This window comes from Pagrus major, chromosome 15 (assembly GCF_040436345.1).
Source record: "Pagrus major chromosome 15, Pma_NU_1.0".
Classification (NCBI taxonomy): Eukaryota; Metazoa; Chordata; class Actinopteri; order Spariformes; family Sparidae; genus Pagrus; species Pagrus major.
The window spans coordinates 4,774,514-4,799,288 of NC_133229.1; the positions used below are offsets into that span (position 1 = coordinate 4,774,514).

General features: G+C 40.4%; 1 protein-coding gene across 1 annotated transcript in view; it reads right to left on the bottom strand.

Moving 5' to 3' along the window:
• LOC141009331 (protocadherin-15-like) overlaps nt 1-24,775 on the bottom strand; it is a 195,457-nt gene that overhangs the window by 69,329 nt on the left and 101,353 nt on the right. Inside the window, exons 18-21 of the mRNA XM_073481880.1 lie at nt 19,926-20,019; nt 12,363-12,491; nt 3,863-4,168; nt 1,295-1,525 (exon numbers count right to left, since the gene is read on the bottom strand). Coding sequence (XP_073337981.1) covers nt 1,295-1,525; nt 3,863-4,168; nt 12,363-12,491; nt 19,926-20,019 — 760 coding nt within the window. The remainder of the gene's footprint in view (nt 1-1,294; nt 1,526-3,862; nt 4,169-12,362; nt 12,492-19,925; nt 20,020-24,775) is intronic.

Here is a 24,775-nt window from a genome sequence, read left to right on the forward strand (position 1 = left end):
CTCTCTTTACTTTCCACTGTTTTGACTGAGCCATGGGCAACAGTATGTGTTCTATAAACTCAGTGGTGGAGGGCAGCCTCACTTTGATCTATACATGGGTTTAGTGTTTCCTAGCAGAAAATCTATGATCCAGTTCTTACTTTGAACAAGCCTTATCCTCGTGCCGCAAGTTGCAAAAACACATTAGTGTTTTGCTTGAAACATGCATGTGCGATGTGTGCACACACACATACAGTTCTGCTTCTCTATCCATGCACAGAGCCATGCGGACAAACACACACAGGGCATCTGGAGTACAAGAATAGAAGAAGAAGTTGGAGAGACTCATCCAGGACAGTCAATCCATCACTGCAAGGCACCAGACGAAAGAGACAACAACAAAACAATACAAGGGGAAATCAAACACGAGCAACCTCAAATAGCCCTCTGGAGGTGTAATATGAAAAAGGAATCAGTTCCATATCTAGTCCCCGAGAAGCCAGCGTGAATCCATTATGCTCATTCTAATTCATGTCTGCCTTTTCAAATAACAGACATTAGTTTGATATCAGTGGTAGCGCGATGCTTTATCCTATCAAACACAGTTCCTGGACGAAAGCATGAATACCGCAACAAAGCATGTCCTTATCGGAGAACATACTCACCCTACAGGTTGCCGGAGCATGCGGCGAGCCTGCTTGAATAAGCTTACGCGCTTCCTCCCATTCAGCGTAATACATAGACAGCTTAATTCTGTCGACTTTGAGACAGTCACTAGGGGTGGACTGTATTCGTACTGTGGATGCGGAGATTTTGAGGCACAGAATTACTCAGAGAGCAAAAACACACACCTATTAACACACAAACACACACGCACATGAATATCACAACACAAGGCGTCTAATCCTTTCATTGGGATTCAGCTGTTAATCTCTTGAAAGGTTGTAACATAATTGCTGTCACAAAGCTAATGAGTCATTCGGATCTGGGACAGCACAGTGCGCAGACAGAAACACCTATCCATCAAAGTGTCTTTGTCCTGCTGATGCTAAGAGGACAAGCAGGTCAAGAGACCAACACGTGATTTACAAAAGGAGATGTACTCAGCTGCTGCACAACATTGAATTTCATATCACAAAAGCAATGCAGGTGCACTGCCGTACAATAAGTCCCTCATCTCTTATTGTAAAACCCTGCTAATGACTCACCACATATTTGCTGCTAGTGTTGCAGCTCCTGAGGGACAATGAGGATAGATGGAAAGAGAAAAGACCACTGAGAGGTTGAGACGGACTGACTGTCCGGGGGCTCTTACCGTGATGCGGACCGTGACGGTAGCTTGCCCCGGGGGCATAATGCCTCCTTGGTCGACGGCTTCCACCTGGAAAGTGTAAGAGGCCCCCATGCCCATAGCTGCCAGGTCCTCAAAGTCCAGGGTCTGCAGCACAGCCAACTCCCCGGTGAGAGGGTTCAGAGAAAACAGCTGTCTGGCCGATTCAGTCTTGATCCGATACGTGACATTGGAAAAGAGATCTGAGTCCACCGCCTATGAGAAGGACAAGGAGAAGGTTGTACAGGTAAAATAATAACAGAACAATAAAGACAGCAGAGGACATGTGCTGAAGCAGAAAGAGGAAGAGGCACATATATTTTCAAAAATTAAACATATGCAGAGATATGAGCATTGTGGCTGCAGACAATGAATATTAATGCTTCTATTTTAATTCTGCGTTTCAATGCAGCAGGGGTTACTGACATCAATCATTTATAGGTTCTGATTAAATTAAACCACCAAGGAAAGCATAAGTTGGTCCTCAATGTATAAAGCACAACTCTTTTGCTCAACAGCTTTTGCAGTAAGCGATGATAAAATACATATTATGGATGCTGAAACACACACACACACTCCTGGGATATCGATTTATTCACAACTGGGTTCATGCATTTACATACACACAACCTCACAAGCACTTGACCTCCATTACAAATTTCAGCCTCATATTCCACTTTGTCATCAAATTAGAGTGTATTTGCAGCTTTGAGTGGTCAGTAAAAGCGCTATAGAAATGCAAGTCCATTTATCATGCCTCTGGTTGCAGTGGGAACTCTAAACATAAATTAATCCAATTTAAAAACAAAACAAAAACGGTGCTGTTTTGAATATAGCCTTAATGTGCTCAGTCATAAGGTTAACGTTATATGGCAAAGTGAAATTATGATAAATAAGAGTGACATGACAGCTGACAGCTGCACAAGGACGTTAATGTTACGTTATTCATTTACTTCCAGGCCAGCAATGCATTTCACTGAGCACGACTGTCCCCCCTCCCCTCTCCGCTGCTGGCTTGCACTACTGTTAAGCTAGGTTAGCCTAACTTTACCTTGCTAACATAACAAACAGATAAGCATGACCGACACAACGAAGCACATCGTGACTCATGGACAAGTGGTTTGAATGGAAACTTGTGGAGTCAATGTTTATTTCACAAACTAGTTATAAACTAACCATGGAGGCAAACTCTGCTCAGCTCAGCTCAGCTCAGCTCAGCTCAGGTCCCCACCGTAGCAGACAGTATGGTGAGTGTGACTGAGAGATTCACCTGAGTAAAGATGGAGTCGGAGCGCACTCAACTAGATAAATAATTTCTAAGGAAAACCGAATCATATTCCCTGAACTTTAATAGGAAAAATACAAGTGAAACATGAAAAGGGGTGAAAATTAGCATGTCCACCTAGGTGTTGTGTTTCCATGACAGCCGATTAGATCTGGAGTCAATAAACACCCATGACAACTACAGAGTCAGTTGATGCAGGAGTTAATGCAGACTGGGGACGGCCTTCCATTGCGAAACCCCTCCATTGCGAAACCCCTCCATTCCGAAACACCCCCACTCCGAAACACCGCTGTTCTGAATCCGACTTTCAAGTTCCAATTACTTCCCAATAGGGTTAGGGTTAGGGGTTCCCCAATAGCCTTTTCGGAATAGCGGGGTCTTTAGAAAAAATGGGAAACCCCGCCATAACGAAGAATGGTAGTCTATTTTCGGAACAGCGGGGTTTCGGAAAGGCGGGGTGTAACCGTGCAGACTGTAGTCATTTACATTTAAGACAAAAGCCGTTACACGTGACAAAAGATGTTAGCAGAAGGTTTCAAGCCGGTTTCAAGCCACCCAACTCAGTTACTTCCTTTTCTCAGTCTATCTCACTTTTGCTCTTGGTGGTGTTTTTTCTGGTGTTCTGCCAGCCACCTCTGTTCGTTTCAGGTTGAGCTGACGTTGTGTGGGAGATTAATGGTGTCACAGTGCCACTGTCACTCACAGCCCTCACCCTCAACCCCTCACCTCCCTGCTTCTCACCTTCCCCACTTGCTTTCCCCCTCTGTGGGAGCTGTCACTCACAATATGCCAGCAATAACTCGCCCATCCACTCTGGGGTTTGCCCTGCATGGTTTCCTTATACTTCACTTCAGTGCAGACACATGCGTGGATGTGTGACGGCATTGAATCTACCCAAAGACAGATTCCACCAAGTTGAAAAGTTTTTCATTGCATTAATGTTTGCCACGACCACTAAAGCCCGATTAAAACTTCAAACATCTAGCGTTAAGTCTCATTCTGTAAGAGCTGTCATGAGAAAAAAATGTTTCTTTCTGCTGTGAATATAACGCCGTATATGTTTCTGTCTGTACAAATGTTTCCGTCTGGAAGCATTTGACAGTTTAAACACTAAATTGCCTGCACTTGAAGTTAAAAGATGCTAAAAGCCTGTTGCTACAACTCTTGTGTCAAGTACCCCTGCTGCATTAAATAAAGGGAGACGGGACACATATAGGGATGGAGAGAAGGAGAAAACAACCAATAAACACATGCATATAAGTACTTACGCTTAGCTTTAGGACCAGAGTTCCCACGGGGCTGTTCTCAGGTACGTTCACCAAGTAAGTTTCCTGGGAGAAGACCGGGCTATTGTCATCGATATCCATCACCTGGACTGAGAGGGTCAACATGGTCCGTCGTGGATCCACTGCCCCATCTGATGCCTCTACCACCAGGTCATATTGGCTCCTTAGCTCCCGGTCAAGAGGCACTCTTGTGTAGATGCTGCCGTTAGCACTGATTATAAACAAGTCAGGATGATTTACAATCCGGTAGCGGACCTCACCATTCGCCCCTGCATCTGGATCTGTGGCCTGTGGAGACAGAAAATAATCTCCATTAGGGGAATATTAATACAATCTTTGTTTCCCTTTCTTTCATGTGCAATAATATCTGGGCAGTCCGCCCATCTTCATTAACCCCCCCCCAAAGTCTTTTGTTTGGACGATCAGATATTTGACACTTTTTCTGCTGATGTAGGTTTCAAACAATCACCATCAAATGCTGCCAAGCTCCTAAAGCAACTGCGGTGACAATAATTCACTGCACCAGCATATCTGCACTTGTTTGTATAGTGATCTGTGCCAAGATGAAAAGATGGAAGAATAATAAATGGCTAATGCCACAAATGCCATTATCTTACACTGGACGGAGAGATGTTGTATGCTGAGAAAAAAAAAAAACTGTCAGTGGGCCTGCTAAATGAAATGTCGATACAAAGTCAACAACTAACGCCCTCTCAATCCTGGTGCTGCTGAAGTAAACCGACAACCTGTGGGAACCACTTAGAAGCCATTTACATATGTCAATAACAGCAGAGAGAGATAAATATTCACAGACTCACAGATGTTAGACCTGAAATGCAGAGGTATTTTCCTTTAGGCAAACAGCAGCTGTTGTGAGTTTGATGTGATCCATTACATGATCCATTAAAGCCTGGCTACATTCCTAACGCCTTACATATTTAAAGAGGCTTCAGGTACAAAAGCACTGCAGCAGAGCTGTAATGACGCTCATATGTTTGAGATTCCCGATTCTTCATATTGAGATTAGAGTCTTTGTCAAAGACTCGTAAGTTATCATTTGTGAGTTAAAAAGCCTGCAACTCTTTTTCATGCAAATTCTTGAATCTTCCATCACCTTTCAATAGTGTACGTGTGATTCTTTAAATAAAAACTGAAAGAAAAAAGAAACGGTTACAGCTTAGGAGAGGCAGATTGGTACTATTCTGTGAGGCTGGAACGATCCCGCAGGGCTAAAATAAGTTTGCTGCTTTATGCATTTTAATTCCTGTGTGGATATGACAGGTCATTATCATCCCTTTGTACATGTGTGTTTGTGTTCCTAGCCCAACAGTCTCCTGTGTGGTGATATGTTTGTGTTCAAATTGAGACAGAGAGACAGAGAGAAGAAAGTTGGGAGAGAAGAAAAAGAGACAGAAGGAGATCAAGCCACATTTCATCTGTCTGTTTGGCAATAATTTCTCAGCCTCAATGCAAATAAGGACAAGGCAGCACAAAGAGGGGAAAAAAGGGCTCTATAAGGAACTGTGGAAGAGGGGGGACGACACACACATTTAGTTGCTAAAAGCTGCTCCCAATTTGTTCTACAGTGCCTGACAAATATTCAAAGCCAAGGCTAAAAATTGGACCTCAGCATTAAGCCTTAGCAAAACAGACGAAAGCACATCATGTCAATATGTGGGTACGGATCAGAACTTCTCTGCAGTGATTGCATAACAAACATTCTCGCTACTCCTTGCCTTGTGTGAGGTGTAATCCAATTCACAGCCAATAACATCACATTTGCATATTTCTGTATGTGTACTAGAGATCTGTGCAGGGCAGACTACAGCCTGACAGATGCTTAATTTTTGTGGATGATACAGATACCGACATTAGGAATTTAAAAAGTCCAATATTGATATATTGGCTGAATTTTTTGCAAGGATAACTTAGATTTGGTTATCATACACGTGACAAAGATATGTAATGGAGGCAGGATATTTTATGTTTTAAACATTAACTTTGTCTAAAATGACATCAGTGTTAAGGCTGACTAGCGTTAAAAAAATGAGATACCAGTACCTTGACTTCCATACCAGTTTCTGAATGATGTTTTTTTCGATACTGAATTTATGAAATCAATTTTAATAAAAGATTACATTACACATACACGTCTCTGGGCGTAACCTAGTGTTTTTCCTGCATGCCTTGAGACAGCCAATCACCAGCACTATAAGATCTTGGCACAATAAGCATGCTGCATGCTTATTGTGGCTGACTAATGCTGATGAGATTAACTCCTTAGGTATTAAAATTTGCCATGGGATGACAAGACATTTTTCAAAGCTCGATAGTATCGAGGCAATTTGGTGGGTGCCACAAAAGTATCAAAGTTCTATACCCAGTCCTAATCAGTGCCCTGAAACAGTAAAATCCACTGTGAGTGTAATGATTTTAATTTATTCAATGCATCTTTATCTGCATTATAAAAATTAAAAAAAGGTCCCTTGTATCAGGCGACATTGATGCTGATACCGATCTCTTTAAGGCAAAAACAGCTGGTAATATCTGCCAACCGATACATCGGTCAGGCTCTAGGGAAGACTAATCCACAGTTTCCACATGACCTGTAGCAGATGTTGGCAGACGTGATATACATGGGGGGGTCATGTTGTAAAGCCTGTCCCTGGTGGCGACTGTAAAGCCTCACCCAAATCATTACCTTTTCGGACATTTTGGCATTGGCGAATAAATCATAGCTCTTGTCTTCTTCACACTAACAGCATGTATGGGAAGCTTGAAAGAGTTTTTCAATCATGACTCTTTTGATGATCACCGGCACAGACTTTAGATTGTGAGCTGGTGGACGGGCTCAGAACATCGATGGAGGGAGCAATGAAACATCCTGCAGGTGGTCGCAGCACAAAAAGCAGCTTGAGCAGGTGGCTGCTGTCTTAAAACAACAAGTCCATGCAGACCTCTAACAAATAGCACCTGAGACATGTGTCTCCTTTATGTGCTGCCCGCCTCGGCTGAGTGTTTATTTGCTTTTTGCATTTACAATAAGAGCATTTTCACCTTGCCGTGAATAGATAATGCTGAAACCTTAAATTGCCCACTTATACTTTACTACACCTAAGTAAGCACTTATGACAGCCTCCCTAAGCAAAAACAAAAAGGTAAATAACTATGTGTGTTCAACAAGTGAAATGATGCGTGGCGATGCAAGCAAATGTCTTCACTTGGGCGCAGGATCAAACTCACTTTATCATGGAATCTGCTTGGCAAAAACATAAACAGCATTATGTTCAACTGCCTCCCCAATTAGCAACAATTGTACATGATGCTTCCTCAATGAGTCTGACAGGATGCTAATCGATTTACCCGCGGTCATCTGCATGTTCTGATTCTGGCTCCCTGCTGTGAGCAAACAAAATGGGCTTGTATGGTGTCGGATTTGTCAGTCACAGAACAAATGATTATATTAGCACAACCAGCAATGTTGTCAATTGTGATAACCTAGTAAATTGTCTCCTGTCTATGTAAGTGAGTGTAAAATAAGAACAGGTGTGAACCAGTTCCAATTACTGTAAAGATAATCCAAAACGCTTCAGGGCTCGCATTAAGCTACTTATTGGCATTGCGCATTTGCACTGCAGTCATCTTCACCGCTGGCAATTGCCTGGAGCCTTGTGCTTAGCTGCATTATTACTCCTCTGCAGGTGAATTCAAGGCGCTACAGGAGAAGATTAACTGATTTTATAGTAACACATCACATAGATGTGAAATTATTGAGTAAACACAAAATGTAGCTTATATCAGGCTGTCTTTATCTCATCCATTCCCTCATGTGTCACTGAACATTGATTGAGAGCGTCATGTGACAGTATGATGTACGCAACAGCTCTGAAAGGTACATTTGCTCAACAAAACCAGCTTGTAATGCACCTGCACACTAATCTCTGACAGAAAATCCACATCACAGTTACAGAACATTTGTCAGCCTATCAGGATGGGTGATGAAACACTGAGAAATACTGAGGTGGTGTACGTTAAGTGATGGTCCCCTGGCTCCACAACTTTTTGATTCTCTTATTTTCTCTTTAGACAGCTGTAAATGTCAGGCGAGTCCCCCCAGTGTATGAATCGACAGATCTGAGCAGCAGCATCTCACTCCTTTTGTTTTCACCTTAGATGAACTCTATTATTGGTTAATGAACTGTTCTTCCTTCTTTGTTGCAACATCAGATTGCAGAATCTGTTTAAAACAAATAAGACCTAAAGTTTCTTTCTCTTCATTTATATATTGTATCCTTTTTGATGAAATAAAAATGTGAGAAAGGGGCATTAGACATTTATATTTCATACAGTTATTGGCACTTAAAATCTAAATTCCAGATCCTTTATTATTTAAATGTGGTAATTTATTAAACTAAGAGTTGAGAACAGATTAGGAGTAGTCTATCTCCATTGCACCCTGCCCAAAATCAACAGAAAACCTATTACACCTACACTTAACAATTATTTATGTAACAGCCCAAGTGTTTTCCTACTTTGAGGGGGGCATGGTCTCCCTAACTACAGTGCAATGAGCATGATCTCTTAAAATGTGGTCCAAGCATGAAGAATGAGGGAAACATCTGGAAGGATTAAGTGAAGAAAACAAACCAGAAAGAAGCTGTAAAGGATGAGAAAACAGGCTGCAGATGGACACAGACACAGTGGGTTGCAATTTAACAGCATTGTGACTGGTTTCATGTGTGTGTGTCGCTATATTTACACTTGCCTGTGATAACTTTGCTCATCTTCCACAACGTTAAAGTGTCTGTGTTTAAGTAGAAGTCTTTCTGATTCACTTAACTGAGACATACTTTCATATCGCACGTTTCAACTGAGGCTTCACGGAGGCATAAAAATCCATCAAAACAATTTAAAATGACAATGAAAAGAAAATTACATCATAATTGAATAAAATGAAGTCAAGATAAATTTAATTTTAGACGAAATGATTTGTACAGTTATAGATGGATAACCGCTTCAATAAAGTAATCTCATAAAAGCAGAGGAATAAAGTTTTTATTTTGATTTAAAAGTGGCTGAAGTTGTGGAAAGTTTAATACCATCAAGTGGATTTTAATCTGTGTGTTGTTTTTAAGCTATAAATAAAGATTCACAGCGTATGTTTCTGACTCATAGCACTGCCACATGATGCATTTATGGCATAAACATTCGCGCTTCACATAAAAGAGGCACTTATCTTTTTTAAGATCTTATTTAAGACTTCTTGGAAGCCAATGTAATGATTTAATAATAGGCATTATGTTCTCAGTTGTCCTAGTTTAGGAGCATTCTTAATGCAGTGAATTGTTTTCTGTTTCTTGGAAAGGCTGGATGACAGAACCCAGCAACAGTCCACCCAGCAAGGGATGAAGGTTTTATGAAAAGTACATGCTATTAGCCTAATAGCTATGCTATTAGCCTCCAGCGAGTACTAGCCAATTAGAGGCAGCGTAGTGTAGGTCATGGCTTCACCATCCTAGGGAAAAAATGGGCAATTTGGCTTGCAGATACACGGTATACCTGCCTATAAATTAAATGTCCCCGTTCATGAAGCATTACCATGGCGTCTTCCTGCATTCTTCATGGCATACTGTGAAAAGCTAGTTACGAGCACAGTTACAGGTACAAGCCAGGCTGAAGGAAACCAGAAGTCGCTCAACTAAAGTCCAGAGCTTCTTTCAAAGATACTCTCAGATTCAGAACTTAGTTAGCAGCACACTGATTATAGTTGAGCAGCAGGATAGCAACAACAACTATTTTATAACACTTTTGGCTGCAAAACATTACCAGCAGAGACACTGGAAAACTACCCGGAACAGCCTCAACTTGATCAGAGGATGCAGAGTCTCCTCACGACATGATATCTCCAAACATTACTGGCATTTTTAACCCAAATAGTGCCTGTTTTTTCCTTCTGTAACTGAGATCATATCCACTTGTATACTTGCTCTGAGCATTGACACTGTAAGTCTACGAGAGCTCGGTCTTTTGGTGAATCTGATTGTCTTACGTCTAGCTATTGTGAGGACTCTTACTGTCCTGCAGGATTTTGCCTAAATGGAGCATTATAAAGTCAGTTTAATAAGGGTGACTCCAGTCAGAAATTGACAACATTTTGAATGTGACATACAGTGAAAATAACCATTGTTGAATTCATGTATGTCAAATAATCTAATCTAGTGGATTATCATCATATTTACCAATTTGTGTCTGCAATAGGATTGTAATGATATGAGATTCATGTCACAGAAAATAGCATGGCATAGGGTATTACACAATTATTATTATCAGTTAGGAATTAAAACAAACATTTAATTATAAATTCACAAAATATAATGTCATGAAAGACATGAAACTTGATATAATATTAATATGGTCTTCAATGCGGAAGATAAGAAAAAGGACACAGTATGATAGCCATTGAATGTCATACTTTACATGGTTTACTGTGAAACTGATATACTGCTACATCCCTCGCTGACAATATGCTTGATTGTGGCTATTTCCTAAGATTTTATGAAACAGTGCTGCATTGCAAAAAGAAAAAAAAAGGCCTCCATCCCTTCTTGATCAGCTACAACAGGCTTAGCTGTAGCCTTTCTATGTGCATGTGCACGGAGAGCAGGATTGTGTAGAGCTGATGTACTTTTCTTTGAGTCAGAAAGGCGAGCCTCAGCTCAAGATGGCAATGAGCCAGCTGTGAGAGAGAGAGTGAGAGAGAGAGAGAGAGAGAGAGAGAGAGAGAGAGAGAGAGAGAGAGAGAGAGAGAGAGAGATGGTGGGATGGGCTAAGCCCCAATCTAGCTTCTTGCTGCATTTGTGAGAAACACTTGGGAGTGCGACTGGAGGTGGCTTTACCTCATGCAAACACCGAGCTCCCTTCAGATGCCCTTTTGTCTTATTTCACAGTTCATAAACTCGCAACATCTTCTGGTGGTCCATTTTATTACCCCTTGAAAACGTAATGGGATTCCTAATGTTAAAACTATATATCCTGGAAGGTGACAAATGTGACTGATATGAGAGCCTGTTTACCCTTGGTAATCTTTTTGTTTGCAATAGCAATTACAAAGGACATGACGAGGAAATGAAACGGCACAGAAACAAACACTCTTATCACAGTGTACTTGCTGATTTACTGTAGTTATCACAAAAAAATATTTAGAAAGTTGATAATATCTAAAAGTTTAAAGCCACAAACACTTTTGTATCCAAGTGGAGATGCAGATAGTTCACCTACATAAAGGCAAAGAGAGTATAGTGAAACTACTAACCAGTATGTAGAGGTATATCTTGTCCAAGATATATTGATATGTCAAACAGCACAACAGTGCAACTCATTAACACAAGAAATACCCAATCTACTGCACATGTTCATTAGATTGGATAACTCATCATCAAACTAATTACATTCATTCATTATGAAAGTTATTTCTTCATTATCTCACTGTGAACCATAATTATTCCATTTTACTTTGCAGATTTGTGAACCTGCATCAGAGAGCGGTGGCTGAGACAACTTACACACTCAGACCAAACTCTTTTTATAACATAAAGATACAGTTTGACCTCAATTATATTGCCCAAACCCAGTATAAACCCCCCAAATGTCTCTTGTTCACAGTTTTGAACCATCTGGAAACGAGCCACTATAATATAAAAATACACACACACACATATTTTCCATCGATCAAAGCCTTCAGTGCCGTCCTTTGCTATTCTTTCAATGAAATAAACTCTCCAGTTCTGATGTAACTGATGCTAGCAGCATGTATGCTAACTTCTTGAGGAGCCACCAACCGTGAAACGAACGGTCTTCTTCTCTTGCTGGTCGTCACATCTAAACCATGATGTAGCTGCCAGTAGTTCCTAAAGGACACTGTTTGGTTCGACACCTGTGCTTTTGGCCACAAGCTCTTGTGAATCCATCTGCCTCACAAGATAACTGTTTTGAAACTTTATTATTAACTGTTCTGAGTTTCAAAACATTGAGCTTGAAGGAAATGGGGATTTGGGGGAGCTATCATACTTCAAATTAGCAAGTAAATTTGAAAGAAAAATGGAAGCAATATAAAAACAAGAGTCTTGGATTTCATTGCCTCATCTGCCATCTTTGTACGCTTCTCATTATTCCATGATTAATCCACTGACAAACATCAGGCCAATTAATCTACAGTAATTAGAAAAATCTGGCTGCGCAGTGGTGCTGAACAAAGCCAGTCAATGGGAATGCAGCGCTAATGGACAAATCTGTCCAACAACATGGAACTGTGTTGGAAAATGCAAGGACATTTTTTAATGGACAGCAAAAATGAGAACTGAGGAACATTTAGTACATTCAACAACAGAAAGAACACATGTGATCTACTATAAACAAGGGATATTAGGGTTACTAATTTCAAAAGAACCACAGCAACACCTGTCATATTAAACATCACACTTACCGTGACTTGTCCTACAAACAAGTTGGCCTCTTCTTCTCGGACTGTGAAATTAGTGGGTATGTCGAGGTCAAACTCAGGGTCGTTATCGTTGACATCAGTGACGACAATGTTCACAGTGGTAGTGGATGTCTGGAAGAACAAAGACCATAATAAATACCACTTTTATTCACTGTTCTTTAAAAATAAGTATTCATGTTTAAAAAAACAAAAAAAACAAAACACTTAAACATAATAATACATTTGGATTATGTAACCAGAAAACTTTTAAAAATAGGTTGACTAAACAAACAAAAATCGATTGTAAGAAGTATCTCTGACCCCGGGGAAACTAGGATGAAAAGACAGTTTTTAAGCCTGAATAGATAACAGGTTGATGCAGAGAAACAGCCTAATTTAGCAGCTATGTATCAGTGAGCGAGGATCTATCATGATGCATAAAGCGTTCACAGCTTTTCTTTTATAACTGGCTAAAAAAGACAATTGTAGAACAGTAGTCATGCATGAGTAAACTATATTAATGGGGAACAAAAGAAAAAGTTCAAATGCTAAACTGTTAAAAAACTTCCTGTCCATGAAAGAACTGGCATTTGAAGACGACATCTGTACATTTCTCAGAAGACCACACAGACTGTGTATGGGTAAGCAGCGAACCATCCAGGTAAATTGAATGTAAATGTATTATTACTTAAATTAGGAAGTTGGGAGGCATTACAGACTGAGCTAAGCAGGGTTTTCCCCAGGAAATGTGTTAACAGAGGTGTTAAGCTACAGTTAATTTTGCATGAGGCGGTCGACTTCTGCTTTAATATGCTGCAGCAAACTCAGCAGCGTGCACGATTAGACTCATACATAATTCCTAGTTTGGGGTTATAAAAACAAATCATCCCATTATACAAAAAGTAGAATCTGTCAGCACAATAGCTCCATCCTAAATGTTTGGTGAAACTACTGTAATGTTTTTTAGTTGTTACAGATAGAGGGACTGGGAGGGAGCCTGTTTATTTATTATACATATACATATTTATAAAGATCTGAAAACTGTTGATTACAGTTACCTACAGTGTCAGTCCTCAGTCCTACAATAATAATAATCATACTATAACACTGCAAACACAGGGTAAACTTGGCAAAAGATTTTGCCATCAACAACACACTAATCTGCAGATGATGAAGCTTTTGTTAGCTCCTCACGGGAGTAAGAGCAGCCACAGGCTATAAACAGAAGACTTATACAATAATGTGTCGATTTTTAGCCACACTAGGGAGGACTTATCGGTCAGTCCAACACTTTGTTCCAGACTGAACCTTTGAGACAACTATTGGATGGATTGCTAATGTATGCAATGCAACTGCACAGATGTTCACAGTTCCAAGAGGATGAATTGTAACAACTTTGGCGATCCCCTGACTTTTCAATTAGTACTATCATCAACAGTTGACACATTGACAGAGAATGAGATGCCACAACTCTTGTTAGCAAAATGACCAAAATGCATCCAGCTTGTTTATCTGCCATACCCCCTCTTCATCCCTTAATATCAGAGAGTGTAGGGGCTAGGAATTCAGATTTTAAGCAATTTCTTAAACTGATATTGGCTGACTTAACAATTGATTATCGGTTATTAATAATATATGACATATGTTGGCATTTTTCCATTAGAAAACTGTCTGAGAACCACTGACTTGATGTTTGATGCAAAATCAGAGTGGGCTGCATTAGGAGTTAAAAGTGCAATATGTAAGAATATACCACCTACCACAAACTCATACTCAAAAAAATGGGGGACATCATACCACCAGATTAAGTGCTAACTGCTGCTAACTGTAGTTGCCCTTAGCTGTTTAGCTCAGTTAACCGTGCATCTAGCATTTCTGACTGGGAAATCAGTGGCCAAGGGAATTAGTGTTTACACTAAAATGCTAGCACAGGGACTTTGGACTGAAATGGGCTAAAAGCTAGCTGGTTAGCATGCTAGCTTCAGTAGATATCTTTTCAGCACCATAAATAGAAATCATAATGTCAAAAGTGCTATTCATTCACATTTGGTTGTTAATTTTAGTTAATTTTTCCAATATTTTCAACTGAAATTCTTAAATATTGCGACCTTAAGAAGACAGTAAATAAATAAAGTAAGAACCAATTTACTGGAATGATAAATTAAATAATACAAAATAATGACTTCATTTTAATTGCTAAGCTCACATCTGTTGCTATTCAACAACTGGCCCGACAAAATCCAACCCATATTGAGGCAACTAAATGACTAAAATGTAATAATATCCCTTTGTATAGAATGTCTTTTTGTATTTTTCTTTTGTTACAAATTACCTGTATTTAAATTAAATACATTTTCTCATACCAATATCTTGTATTTTTATTATAATACAGTATATAAGATAAGCAAGTATTTGTACTTTGTAACAATAACTTTTTGGGCCCATCTCTGATTATTGGTTAAATCCCAGGTCTGTAACAATTTGTCAGATGTAATGTAGCTGCTAACTACAAACAAAACTCATCACATCATAACAATGTTATGTGTTGAAAACTTGTATCTTGAAGTAAACATGTATGTAACGCTGTGATCCTACCCTCTCACTGAAGTTACATAGTGCAGACACAAGTGACAGAGACACCATTCACCCTGTTACAAGATACTGTACCATCAACATGGTTCTGAAGCTGTTATTTTCAGGCAAAATGTTGCTTTAAATTCTAAACAGCGATAAATCGATTAATGATAAATTATTAACATCTCTAGTAGGGGCAGAGGGGTTGTTTCGTTGAATATGTTAGTCTAGTCTGCCTGACTCATTGATTCTTTATCCAGCTGAGGTTTTTTGTAAGTCAAACTCTTTGCCCTCAACCATGGCTCTGAAACATTAGTAGCATAACAGTGCTATTGATAAATCCATGGTGCTGTGTGTGGTGTGTAAGTAGCAGATGGATCTGGGTGAAAACTTTTTTCCCATTACTTGTCCTGTACAACTTTACAGAGCCGCCACTCTTAGTTTTGTTGAAACATAGAATAAAAAATGATTACTGACAACATGAATGCTGCCACAACCCCAGGAAAATGAATGATACAGTTAATCAAATGTGAGTAGGAATACGCCCACAAGCAATTACATACTATCAGTGATAATGAGTGGAATTTGAATGCCAACTAGCACTAGAATACACAAATTCATGGTATTGTATTGACCCTCTTGAACTTTTGTTGTAACAGATATATTTAAGGTAGTTATAAAAAGCAAACTGTTCAAGAGATTAGATTGGGCGGCTCAGTATTTGGCTCATGAGAGCATGAAATCAGATCCATCACATATATGTTTATATATATATATATATATATATATATATATATATATATATATATATATATATATATATATATATATATATATATATATATATATATATATATATATATATATATATATATATAGTATTTGTTTTTTTGTGGGTCTATTTGATCTAAAGGCTCTTTGGGCAAAGCAAATTCCCATAGATCATTTGAGGCGTTCACTCATTTGCGGGGCCGTTGGGTACCACTGCCGTTAACCTTCAAACAATGACACAGTACACACAGCTACAGCACTCCTATAAATCACCACAGAAAAATGGCTGAATACGCACAATCTATGATCTCTCAGTGGGCTGAGACAAAGCTGTATGCAAACTTTGGTGTAAATGGTCTCCTTTGGGGGAGGAAGGATGGGCGGTTTGTGGGAGGAGTTGGCCCCTGCAAGAAAAAAACACTTCCCAGTAGACAACTGTTTGAAGTTGCCCTGGCAGATGAGACATTCGGCAGCACATGCCACGAAGGAAATGGCCTAGTTAGTGTCACCTTCATCTCACAGTCTGTTGGGAATTGCTTCGCCATTGTTGTTTCCTTTGTTCAAGCTTCTGAGACGTACATAATCAGTCCCTTCATGAACGGATTGACATGATGAAAGCCGTCACACTACATGCCTTATTTGCTCTTTTGTGACTAAAACGAAGAGGACACAGTTCATCTTAAGCGCAGTCATTGGGATCTACTTATTTTTCATTTCACAGAAGACCTGAAGCTAATTAGCGTCTCCATCCTTGCATGGGTGTTCTTATCAAAGCCAAGAAATCCCACCTCTATGGCCATGAGTGTGATTAATGAGCTGCTATTATTTATTTATCATGAAATGGATGGAGCTGTGTGATGTCTCGCCTTCTGTCCTCACTGTCTGAAAAATCCAGAGATGGCTGATGGGGGTTTGCCTTTCAAGTGACAGCCCTGACCACAGGCCATACTGAAGATATGATATAATCAGGCTGTTAGGAGTCATGTCCTCCCACCTCTGAGGGCAAGAAGAACAGCTTTATCCAGCATCCCTGGGTGAGTTTTTAGGGAATTGGAGTCTGCTTGGCTGTGTGATTACAGCTCGCACTGCTGAGAATACAAATTTTGAATTGGTCACAAGGATTAGCACAATTTGTTTTCGTGCTCTACTAGATGTAAGAGTTCAAATTCAACAAGTATTATGGAAGAAAGTTTGTGTGGGTGGGCAGTTTTGACTATACTCAAAGAGAAGTAGCCCCGGGGGGAATATGGCTTACTTCTTGTGTCAGTTTCCCATGGTTACCGAAGTTCTGTGCTAATTACACATCTGAATCCCTGGCGTTCCCCTCCTTTTCTCCGACGCTTTCTCCTTTGCGCTCTCCTCCCCCTGTGCTCATTTTCCCTGTCTCAAGCCTTCCTCGCAGTCTCGCTCAATGAGTTTCTCACCTCCACCCTCCTCAGCCCTTTACACCTCTCTCTCTGATTCGACTTCCTCACTATTGTGACAGCATTTCGTCCGAGCTGTGACATTAAGCTCACAGTCAGCTGGTAATTTACTCTGTGTTCAAGACTTTTTCGCACACAGACACACACACACTATACACAGGTAAAGGGCGTCAGGACGATCTGACAATCAATGTTAGGACAAAGAGCAGCAGCTTGTGGTTACCTCATTCTGTGAGGTAAAGCTCCATCGTACACTTCCTATATTTATTTGCTCTTTCCTCTCTGACCCTGTTCATCTCCTCTGACCCCCCCACTCAAACTGTTACACTCTGTTCCACATTTGCTCTCCTACAGGTCTGGCACACTCACAAATACTGGGACAGGACGGCAGTGACATACGCCTCTTACACAGCTCCACTTGACCAACACATGCAGGCTGCCAACAGATGAAAGGGAGCTGTAGATCTGAGTGTGTATGCATGCACAGGTGAGAGGGGGGCAATCAACATCACTCCTGTGACAGCTCATCAGCTAATGTTCATTACCTATCACACACAGCATCTTACAGAGGAAAGCACATTTCACCTCTGTCTGGGATAGAGACAGCTGCAAAAAAGTGAGCCAGCTGAGGTGAAGTCTAATTAAATTAAGACAGTTTATATGATTATCAGCTCTCGGTGTGAGACGGAACAGCCAGCATTCACTATTAGTTATAGTGTGTGCTGCTTCTCTAGGTCAAGTTAAAGAGACAGCTTGGTGAACCTAAAGACTAAAAATACACAACATCCTTCTTTTTCTGAAGGTGTTCTCCAGCGATTTTTATAATTACAAATCTGTTTACAGGTCAGGACTGCAACGCTGAAAAGAATTATATAAACTCTTCTGTAACTCTTCTGTAAGGAGGTTTGTCAAGTCTACAATCTGAATATGTGGAGTCTGAAGGAGGCAGGCGTCACTAGATAGGAGGGGTCTTATCAAAGATGCTATCAGCTGCATGATGGGAAATGTAGGATACATTTTTTTTAGCTTGACCCATATTAGGAACTGAAAGGCTGGATGTCTCGGCCTCTGCTGCTTTGATTTTGACCGATTGTTTCAAAATTCTTAACCAGGAAAAAGAAGCTAAACTTTGAAAGTATCCAACTGAAAATTCCTGACTACACCTAGCTCTAGCTGGCCAGCAGGGCGATGTATTGGCGGCTAGGTCGCTAAGTTCAACAAGCTATTTTAGCTGTTTTTATCCAATAAAAACACAAATAAACAACCCTGTCGTCTGTGCCACAGTCAAATAAACACAAGCAAAACAGCCATCACTTGCCGACGGTTACTCCTTACTGCCGTATGTGTATGCTTTAGTGCTAACTGGGTTGGTCGCTCAAGGGCTGTTTTTTTCTTTGTGCTAACGTTAGCCACGAAAGGAGTGTGTTAGAGTTGCTGCAGCTCTGTTCTCTGGCTTAGGGGCTTTGTGCTTAATGCTTCAGTTAGCCACTGAAGGGACCTTGTTGCTGCTACAGCTACTCCATTTTTTTAAAAAATTGGGTACAGCGTGCTTTGTGCTAAGGTTAGCCTCTGAAGGAGTCTGTTGCTGCTGCAGCTGCTCTGTTCTCTTTTTTTTTTTAAATCAGGGAGTGTGCGAATGACAGTCTGTTGCTACTGCAGTCGCTCGCTTGTTCTTTTGCTAAGGGGCGGTGTGCTTAGTGCTACTGAGTTAGTATTGGGAAATTCTGACTGAAATTTCTCTTCCATTCTTGGTGATTAGCTTGCTAATAGCATTCGTTTTTATTCATTGATGTTGGGATGTTAATAGATTTTTTACAACTGTAACGAAAAATGCTTCCAGAATAACTTACAAATCCTAGCTTTAAATGTCTGCAGTACACTTTAAAGACAACTCAATTGCAAGACACAGCCCTAGTGCATCATTCTACTAGTTTGCAGATATATGCATTTACATTTATTGAATTGGCTCTTGCTCTTACTTTAGATCCATTTCAGTTAATGCTGCCTGTCCACTTTGCCTAAAGAACCGTAACCTAATCTTAAAACAAACTCAGCATGATATATAAATTATGTTGGATGCAATATTAGGTTCTAAACTGTTCAATGTCTGAAGAGCAAAACTGCTTTGATAGCTCGAAGTAGCTTCAGGTGAAGCAACAAACAAAAGTTTGTCTGAAGCAGCACTGAGTCATGCTGGACCATATCGTATTCAGCAACAGACTGACAGACTGAAAGAACTGAACATCAGTGCTGATGAACATATCAAAAATATCTCTAACTTTTGCAGAATTGTATTCACAGCAGTTCAAATCAATTAAAATCAGTTTTATTTATATAGCCCAAAATCACAATCACATTATCTCAGTGGGCTTTAAGCAGTTCATTTTTCAATGGCTTTAATCAATCAGTGAAAATATCATACCAAACAACCCAAAGTCATAGTTATAATTTCCACATCCAGTATTTAGACTTATTGGAGCAGCCAGCCCTTAATATTCTGCCGTCACATCGGTTTGGCACAATGAAGCGGTGCTGCTGACTCCTAGAGCTACAACAGATTTTATGAATGTGTGACAAAAACCACAGGGTATTACTCAACTGTGAGTTCAAAAGCACTATTAGATTTTCCAGGCTAATGAAGCACTTGGGTTCAGTGAGCCAAATTTTTCGAGCTAATACGGGCTAATAAGCTTGTATGAGAAGACCTTATTTAAGCTTAATGTGTTTAAAATGTTAAAGGGTCGTCAACCCAGAGGAATCAAGCCAACAGTTTAAAAAAAAGAGGGCTGTGCCTCACCCCTCCAGGGTTGCCGTCAGACGCTGTGACGATCAGACGGTACTGGTCGGTGGTCTCTCTGTCCAGAGGCTTTCCCAGCAGCAGAAGGCCAATCCTGCAGAGAGAGGGGTCAGGGAAGACATATTACTATTACACATGAACAAGTAGAGACATTAAAGGGGAACTATGCATTTTTGGACAAGAAATTCAATCTGAGGTAATCATAAAATAAGGTCCCAGGAACACTGTTTGTAGCCAGAAAGGTGGCAGGGTCCGCCAATATAAACAAAGTAAAATAGTTTCAAATGATATTGTCCTTTAAGGCCAGTTTGTTTGTTCAGCTTATTCAGTTATGAAAACAATGGCTGATGCAGTAGAGGGTGATGAAGAAGGCTGCACTTCAGAGTTTATTTACTTCAAGATTAGACAGATTTATAAAACATGGTCGATGATAGAAGAGGATGAGTTTGGGGAGAGGAGCAGGTGGTTATCTAAATGCTCCCACTCTGTCTTTCTCTCTCTCTAGCCCGCCTCTTGCTCCCAAAGCACATGGACTACAGACAGAAAGATTCATGTTTTCTTTCCAATGACTGCAGCAGACACAGCGGCCCTCCTGCTCGTTCACAAGGTATAATTTGGCACTCTGGCATTCCGAACACAAAGTGTGGATGCATTCCCAAGCAGAGCACTGAATTATCTTTGTTTGCACACACAGGCTCATAAGACACGTGAGTGCAAGTGGAAAGACACAAGAACAAACACACACACACGCACGCAGCATGCACAAAACAATTTCAGCGTCACACTCAGGAGAGGCTCTGCCGGAACCGCAAATGGAAGGAAAGATGAATGCATCTTAACGCACTGTTAGATTAATGCCCGTCACAATTCCCTGCTGTCCCCTTGCTCCTTCACATTTCTAATTTAAAGCTCTTTTGGCCAAACAGTCCAAGCAGAACCTAGAGCCTCATCTTAAAGTCTGACAGGGTTTATTACCGAAACCTCGATTAACATTGTCTATTTCTCTGATCACTTGCCCCAAGTTACAGTGAACTCGTTTAAATCCCAAACACCTGATGATCTGTGGTTCAAGAGGGCAAACACGGCTTTCTAAAAACACCATCGAAATGCAGCACCATCCTTCACTGACTGCTGTGCGCTCATGTTTATTTATACATATGCATGAGAGTAGCAAATAGCCTTCTGTGCTCAATGAAGCTAAAGGTGCAGGAAGCTTCGATGCGAATGTGATAATGAAGATATACAGTGATGACTGTCATAATTGCAGTGTTAATGATGATGATCTTGATGGCGATGATGACAAAAGATTAGAATGATTAAAGACACTCTGCCCACCCACGGAGTTTATTCCTTACTACAGCTGGAGTGTTGAACTACACTTGAGCAGCTGGGTCTGAAAGGTTCACTGATTATGTGTGATAGCGTCCTGCCTCCCATCCCCAGCCACCACAAATGGAAAGATGTTGTCAGACAGACAAGATGTTGCTAACAGTGTATTACAGAGCAACAATGACGCAGGTTAGAGGCAATCCATCCAAAGTCAAACAGTCTGTTGGTCTTTCATTCTGTTCAGATCGTGTCTCTATATCTCTATATAGAAAACTTGACTCAATGTACAGGACGTTAGCTTGAGGTGAATATTTGACCTCAGAAACAATATCTTTGATAGGATAACTCTCACTTAAAATAAGATAAAGACAAATCGGTGGCATAAATTTGTGCTTGTGTAATTTAAGATACTTGTCTTCATTTTGAACTGACTCTGCAGTGTTTAGTTTCCCAGGGCAATAAAAAGTGTATCTTCTCCAAAATTCTTTTTCAATTTCAGCTCAATTTCAACTTGGAATGAGACATCGTGGCCAACGGGAACATAAGGCCATGAGTAGGCACTGATAAAAGCTCAAGTATCACAGTTGGCACGACCTCCAGGTTAGGTTTTTTAGACTTTGAGATGCTACAAAGAAAAGTTTGGCTTCAAAAGGGGATACTGACAGCAACAAAAGTGAATAACAGTTAGAATAGGAGCGAGATTTGTGGATCATAGCCTTACTGATGCTGGATTTTGGAGGACGATACTGAAATCTATATTTTGAAGCGTAAAAATTGAAAGATGACATATAGTATTTTTTTAAATCAGAAATATAAACAAAAACAACAATCCTGATACAAAACTGCTTAGATGTATTTATGTTTTAAAGAACAGTGACCAAGAAACTTATTTTTAAGTATAAAAATAAACTGGTCAGTGCTCTCTGGTGAACAATGTAGTTTTTAAACATTTACATAATTTATCTAACGGCAAGTTTGGACAAGAATTGATTTAGCACAGCTGCTCGGTTTTTGTCAGCAGTGCTGGCTCAGGCTTGTCTAAGATGACCAATCAGAGGAGACTAGGTATGGGGGGGCTTAAAGAGACATGAGTTAAAACAGAGCATTTCAGACAGAGGGGGGATACGATGCTGCAGCACTGGACATAATAAGAAAGCGGATGTATTTTTTGAGCACTAAAGCATGCAAACCTATTCTATTTGTGACCCAAAATAAAATGACAAACCTGAAAATGAGCGTAATACGTCTCCTTTAAATACTACTTTGAAGAATTTGGACAAATATAATATGTACTGATAAAGTCAAAAATTCAAAAAATTTGCTTTGTTTCATGTGGATGTCCAATTTGTGTTGATAGTAAATACAGTTATTTGAAGCATTGAAGATCTCGTGTGTGTTATATTGACAGAGAAAGTCAGCCCCAAGAGCTACAGGCTATTTCATCTTGGATTTCTAGCCTCCACCTCTGGGTAGCCAGGGGGCTGCTGACACCAACAAACAGAACTTGTTCTCTCAACTTGTAGATTAGCTACCTTTCCAATGGTGAAAACGTTATGGACGAGGTGATGGGAGGCTGAGGCTGGAGCTGTGTGATGCCTGGAGCTGTGCAACAGTATATGGCTGGTGGCAACCAAACACACAAACTGCTCGGTGGTTGGCTGTAAGAACCAAAACAAAAGTCTTCATCTACTCCCACCATCTGGGAAGTCAAGACCCAGTTAATTAACTGCCGCACGACAACTGGAAAACTGAAATGTGCATGTGCATTCTACTATGGACTGTGCTATCTCAATGAGGGCTGGTAAGTACTACAAGCTCAAGGATGGATCGATATGTCCGTGACCTGACTTCTGTCTTGGAAGCAAGTTCTCCCATGTTACTGTTGATTTTGTAGTTTAGCCAGTTGAACTTGGTGTTCGCATGTTCCTCGGCTAATGTGGCTACTGACCAATGTTGGACTGATGATGCTGAGGGACACTTGACGAAACATTAAGTCAACCAAAAATAGAAAGTAATAGATTGGATGCCTGTAACTGTTATGTATTTTATACTGCAGTCCTAGCTCAGCTATCGTTAGCTTTGTTGTTTTATAGTAGAGTAAACAGACATCCCCATTTTCCAGGGACAGTGCTGTTTTTTTGGTGGCCTGCCCCGGCGAGCAAAGTGAAATAATATTTTACATGGCAAGAAAGAGAATTAATGTCTTAATCATGTTGTGCTTGTATAGAAGCCTGTTCTGCTCTGTGCTGGTATCTGTGTGAGTGTGTATGTTGCTTATGTAAATGTACTAGATAAACATGGCCTAAGGCTGACGCTGTGTGTAAAAAAGAAATGGTCAAAATTCATTTAATGGCAACATTGTTCAACTTTGTTAGCAGGCAGCAGCTAGCTTGGGCTCACATGCAGTGCATCCTTTATTGCTTCAGTTGACTACATTTATCTAGATTCTTTATGATGTATACTGTATGTGTGATCTTGCCTCCTCCAGTTAGTATGTCATTACTGGATGCTGCTCTCTGTGCAGCACCTGGTGGCTGACAGACTCCGAGCCACTGATTTAAAGCTGCATCCTGCTCACTACTTTAATGGTGAGTGAATCTGAAGCATTTCCACCTCCCTCAGGGGGAACCTGCCCCATTTATAGGGAGTTATAGACTAGAGAGCTCATTATTCATAATTGCTGGACTGAACCAGCCCCATATGTATACGTGCATCTGAACATGCAGCAGTGCAAAAAATCTCTTCACTGAATCATATTGGAGTTCTGAAGGGTTGAAGAATGAGAGTGTGAATTGCACACTCATCAAGCGTACCGGCTAATCATTCTTTGATTCATCGAGTGCTATATCAGCACCTGCTTGAAGTTATTATATTGCAACGTTACGGAGAGATTGTGATGGGAGTGTAATATTTCTGCCGAAGAGACAATCTACTTAAGCATAATGCGTGTATCCATTTCAGCGAGAGTTCTGTCACATAAGGTTTAAGAGATAAAAGTGACATCGGAAATGATAGCGGTTACCACTACAAGACCATGCAAACAATTCTCACAATATAGAGCAGATTAAGAGTGCTGCAATACAGCTTGCCCTTGCATAGCTGGGAGACTGAGGATGCAGACAAAAGAGGCTTTAATCAATTAGTGGGAAACGTGTCTGGCAGGGTCCCACATTTTCAGTCTCTACACGTCGTTTCTCCCCATATTTGCCTGCTTATTTGAGGGATGGTAAAAAGCACCGACCACTTTAATATTTTATGCCTTTTCCTTGCTCCCTACTAGCTGAGTGAGGTAGGTTTTTCCAAATGCTGATGTTGATTATGAGAGGTAAGGTAAGATACTTTTCATCCCCAGAAGTGTCTAGATAGTGTCTTCTCGCAAGACAGCAGAGGCTGAAAAGGGCGCGAAGGAGAGAATAACAGCAACCAAATAAAACCTTTTCATTTCCGCATAGAGTTACAAATTCCCTCTGCTAACCACCCTCTGGTAGCCTCGAACTAAATGCCTTGGCTTGGCAAAAATT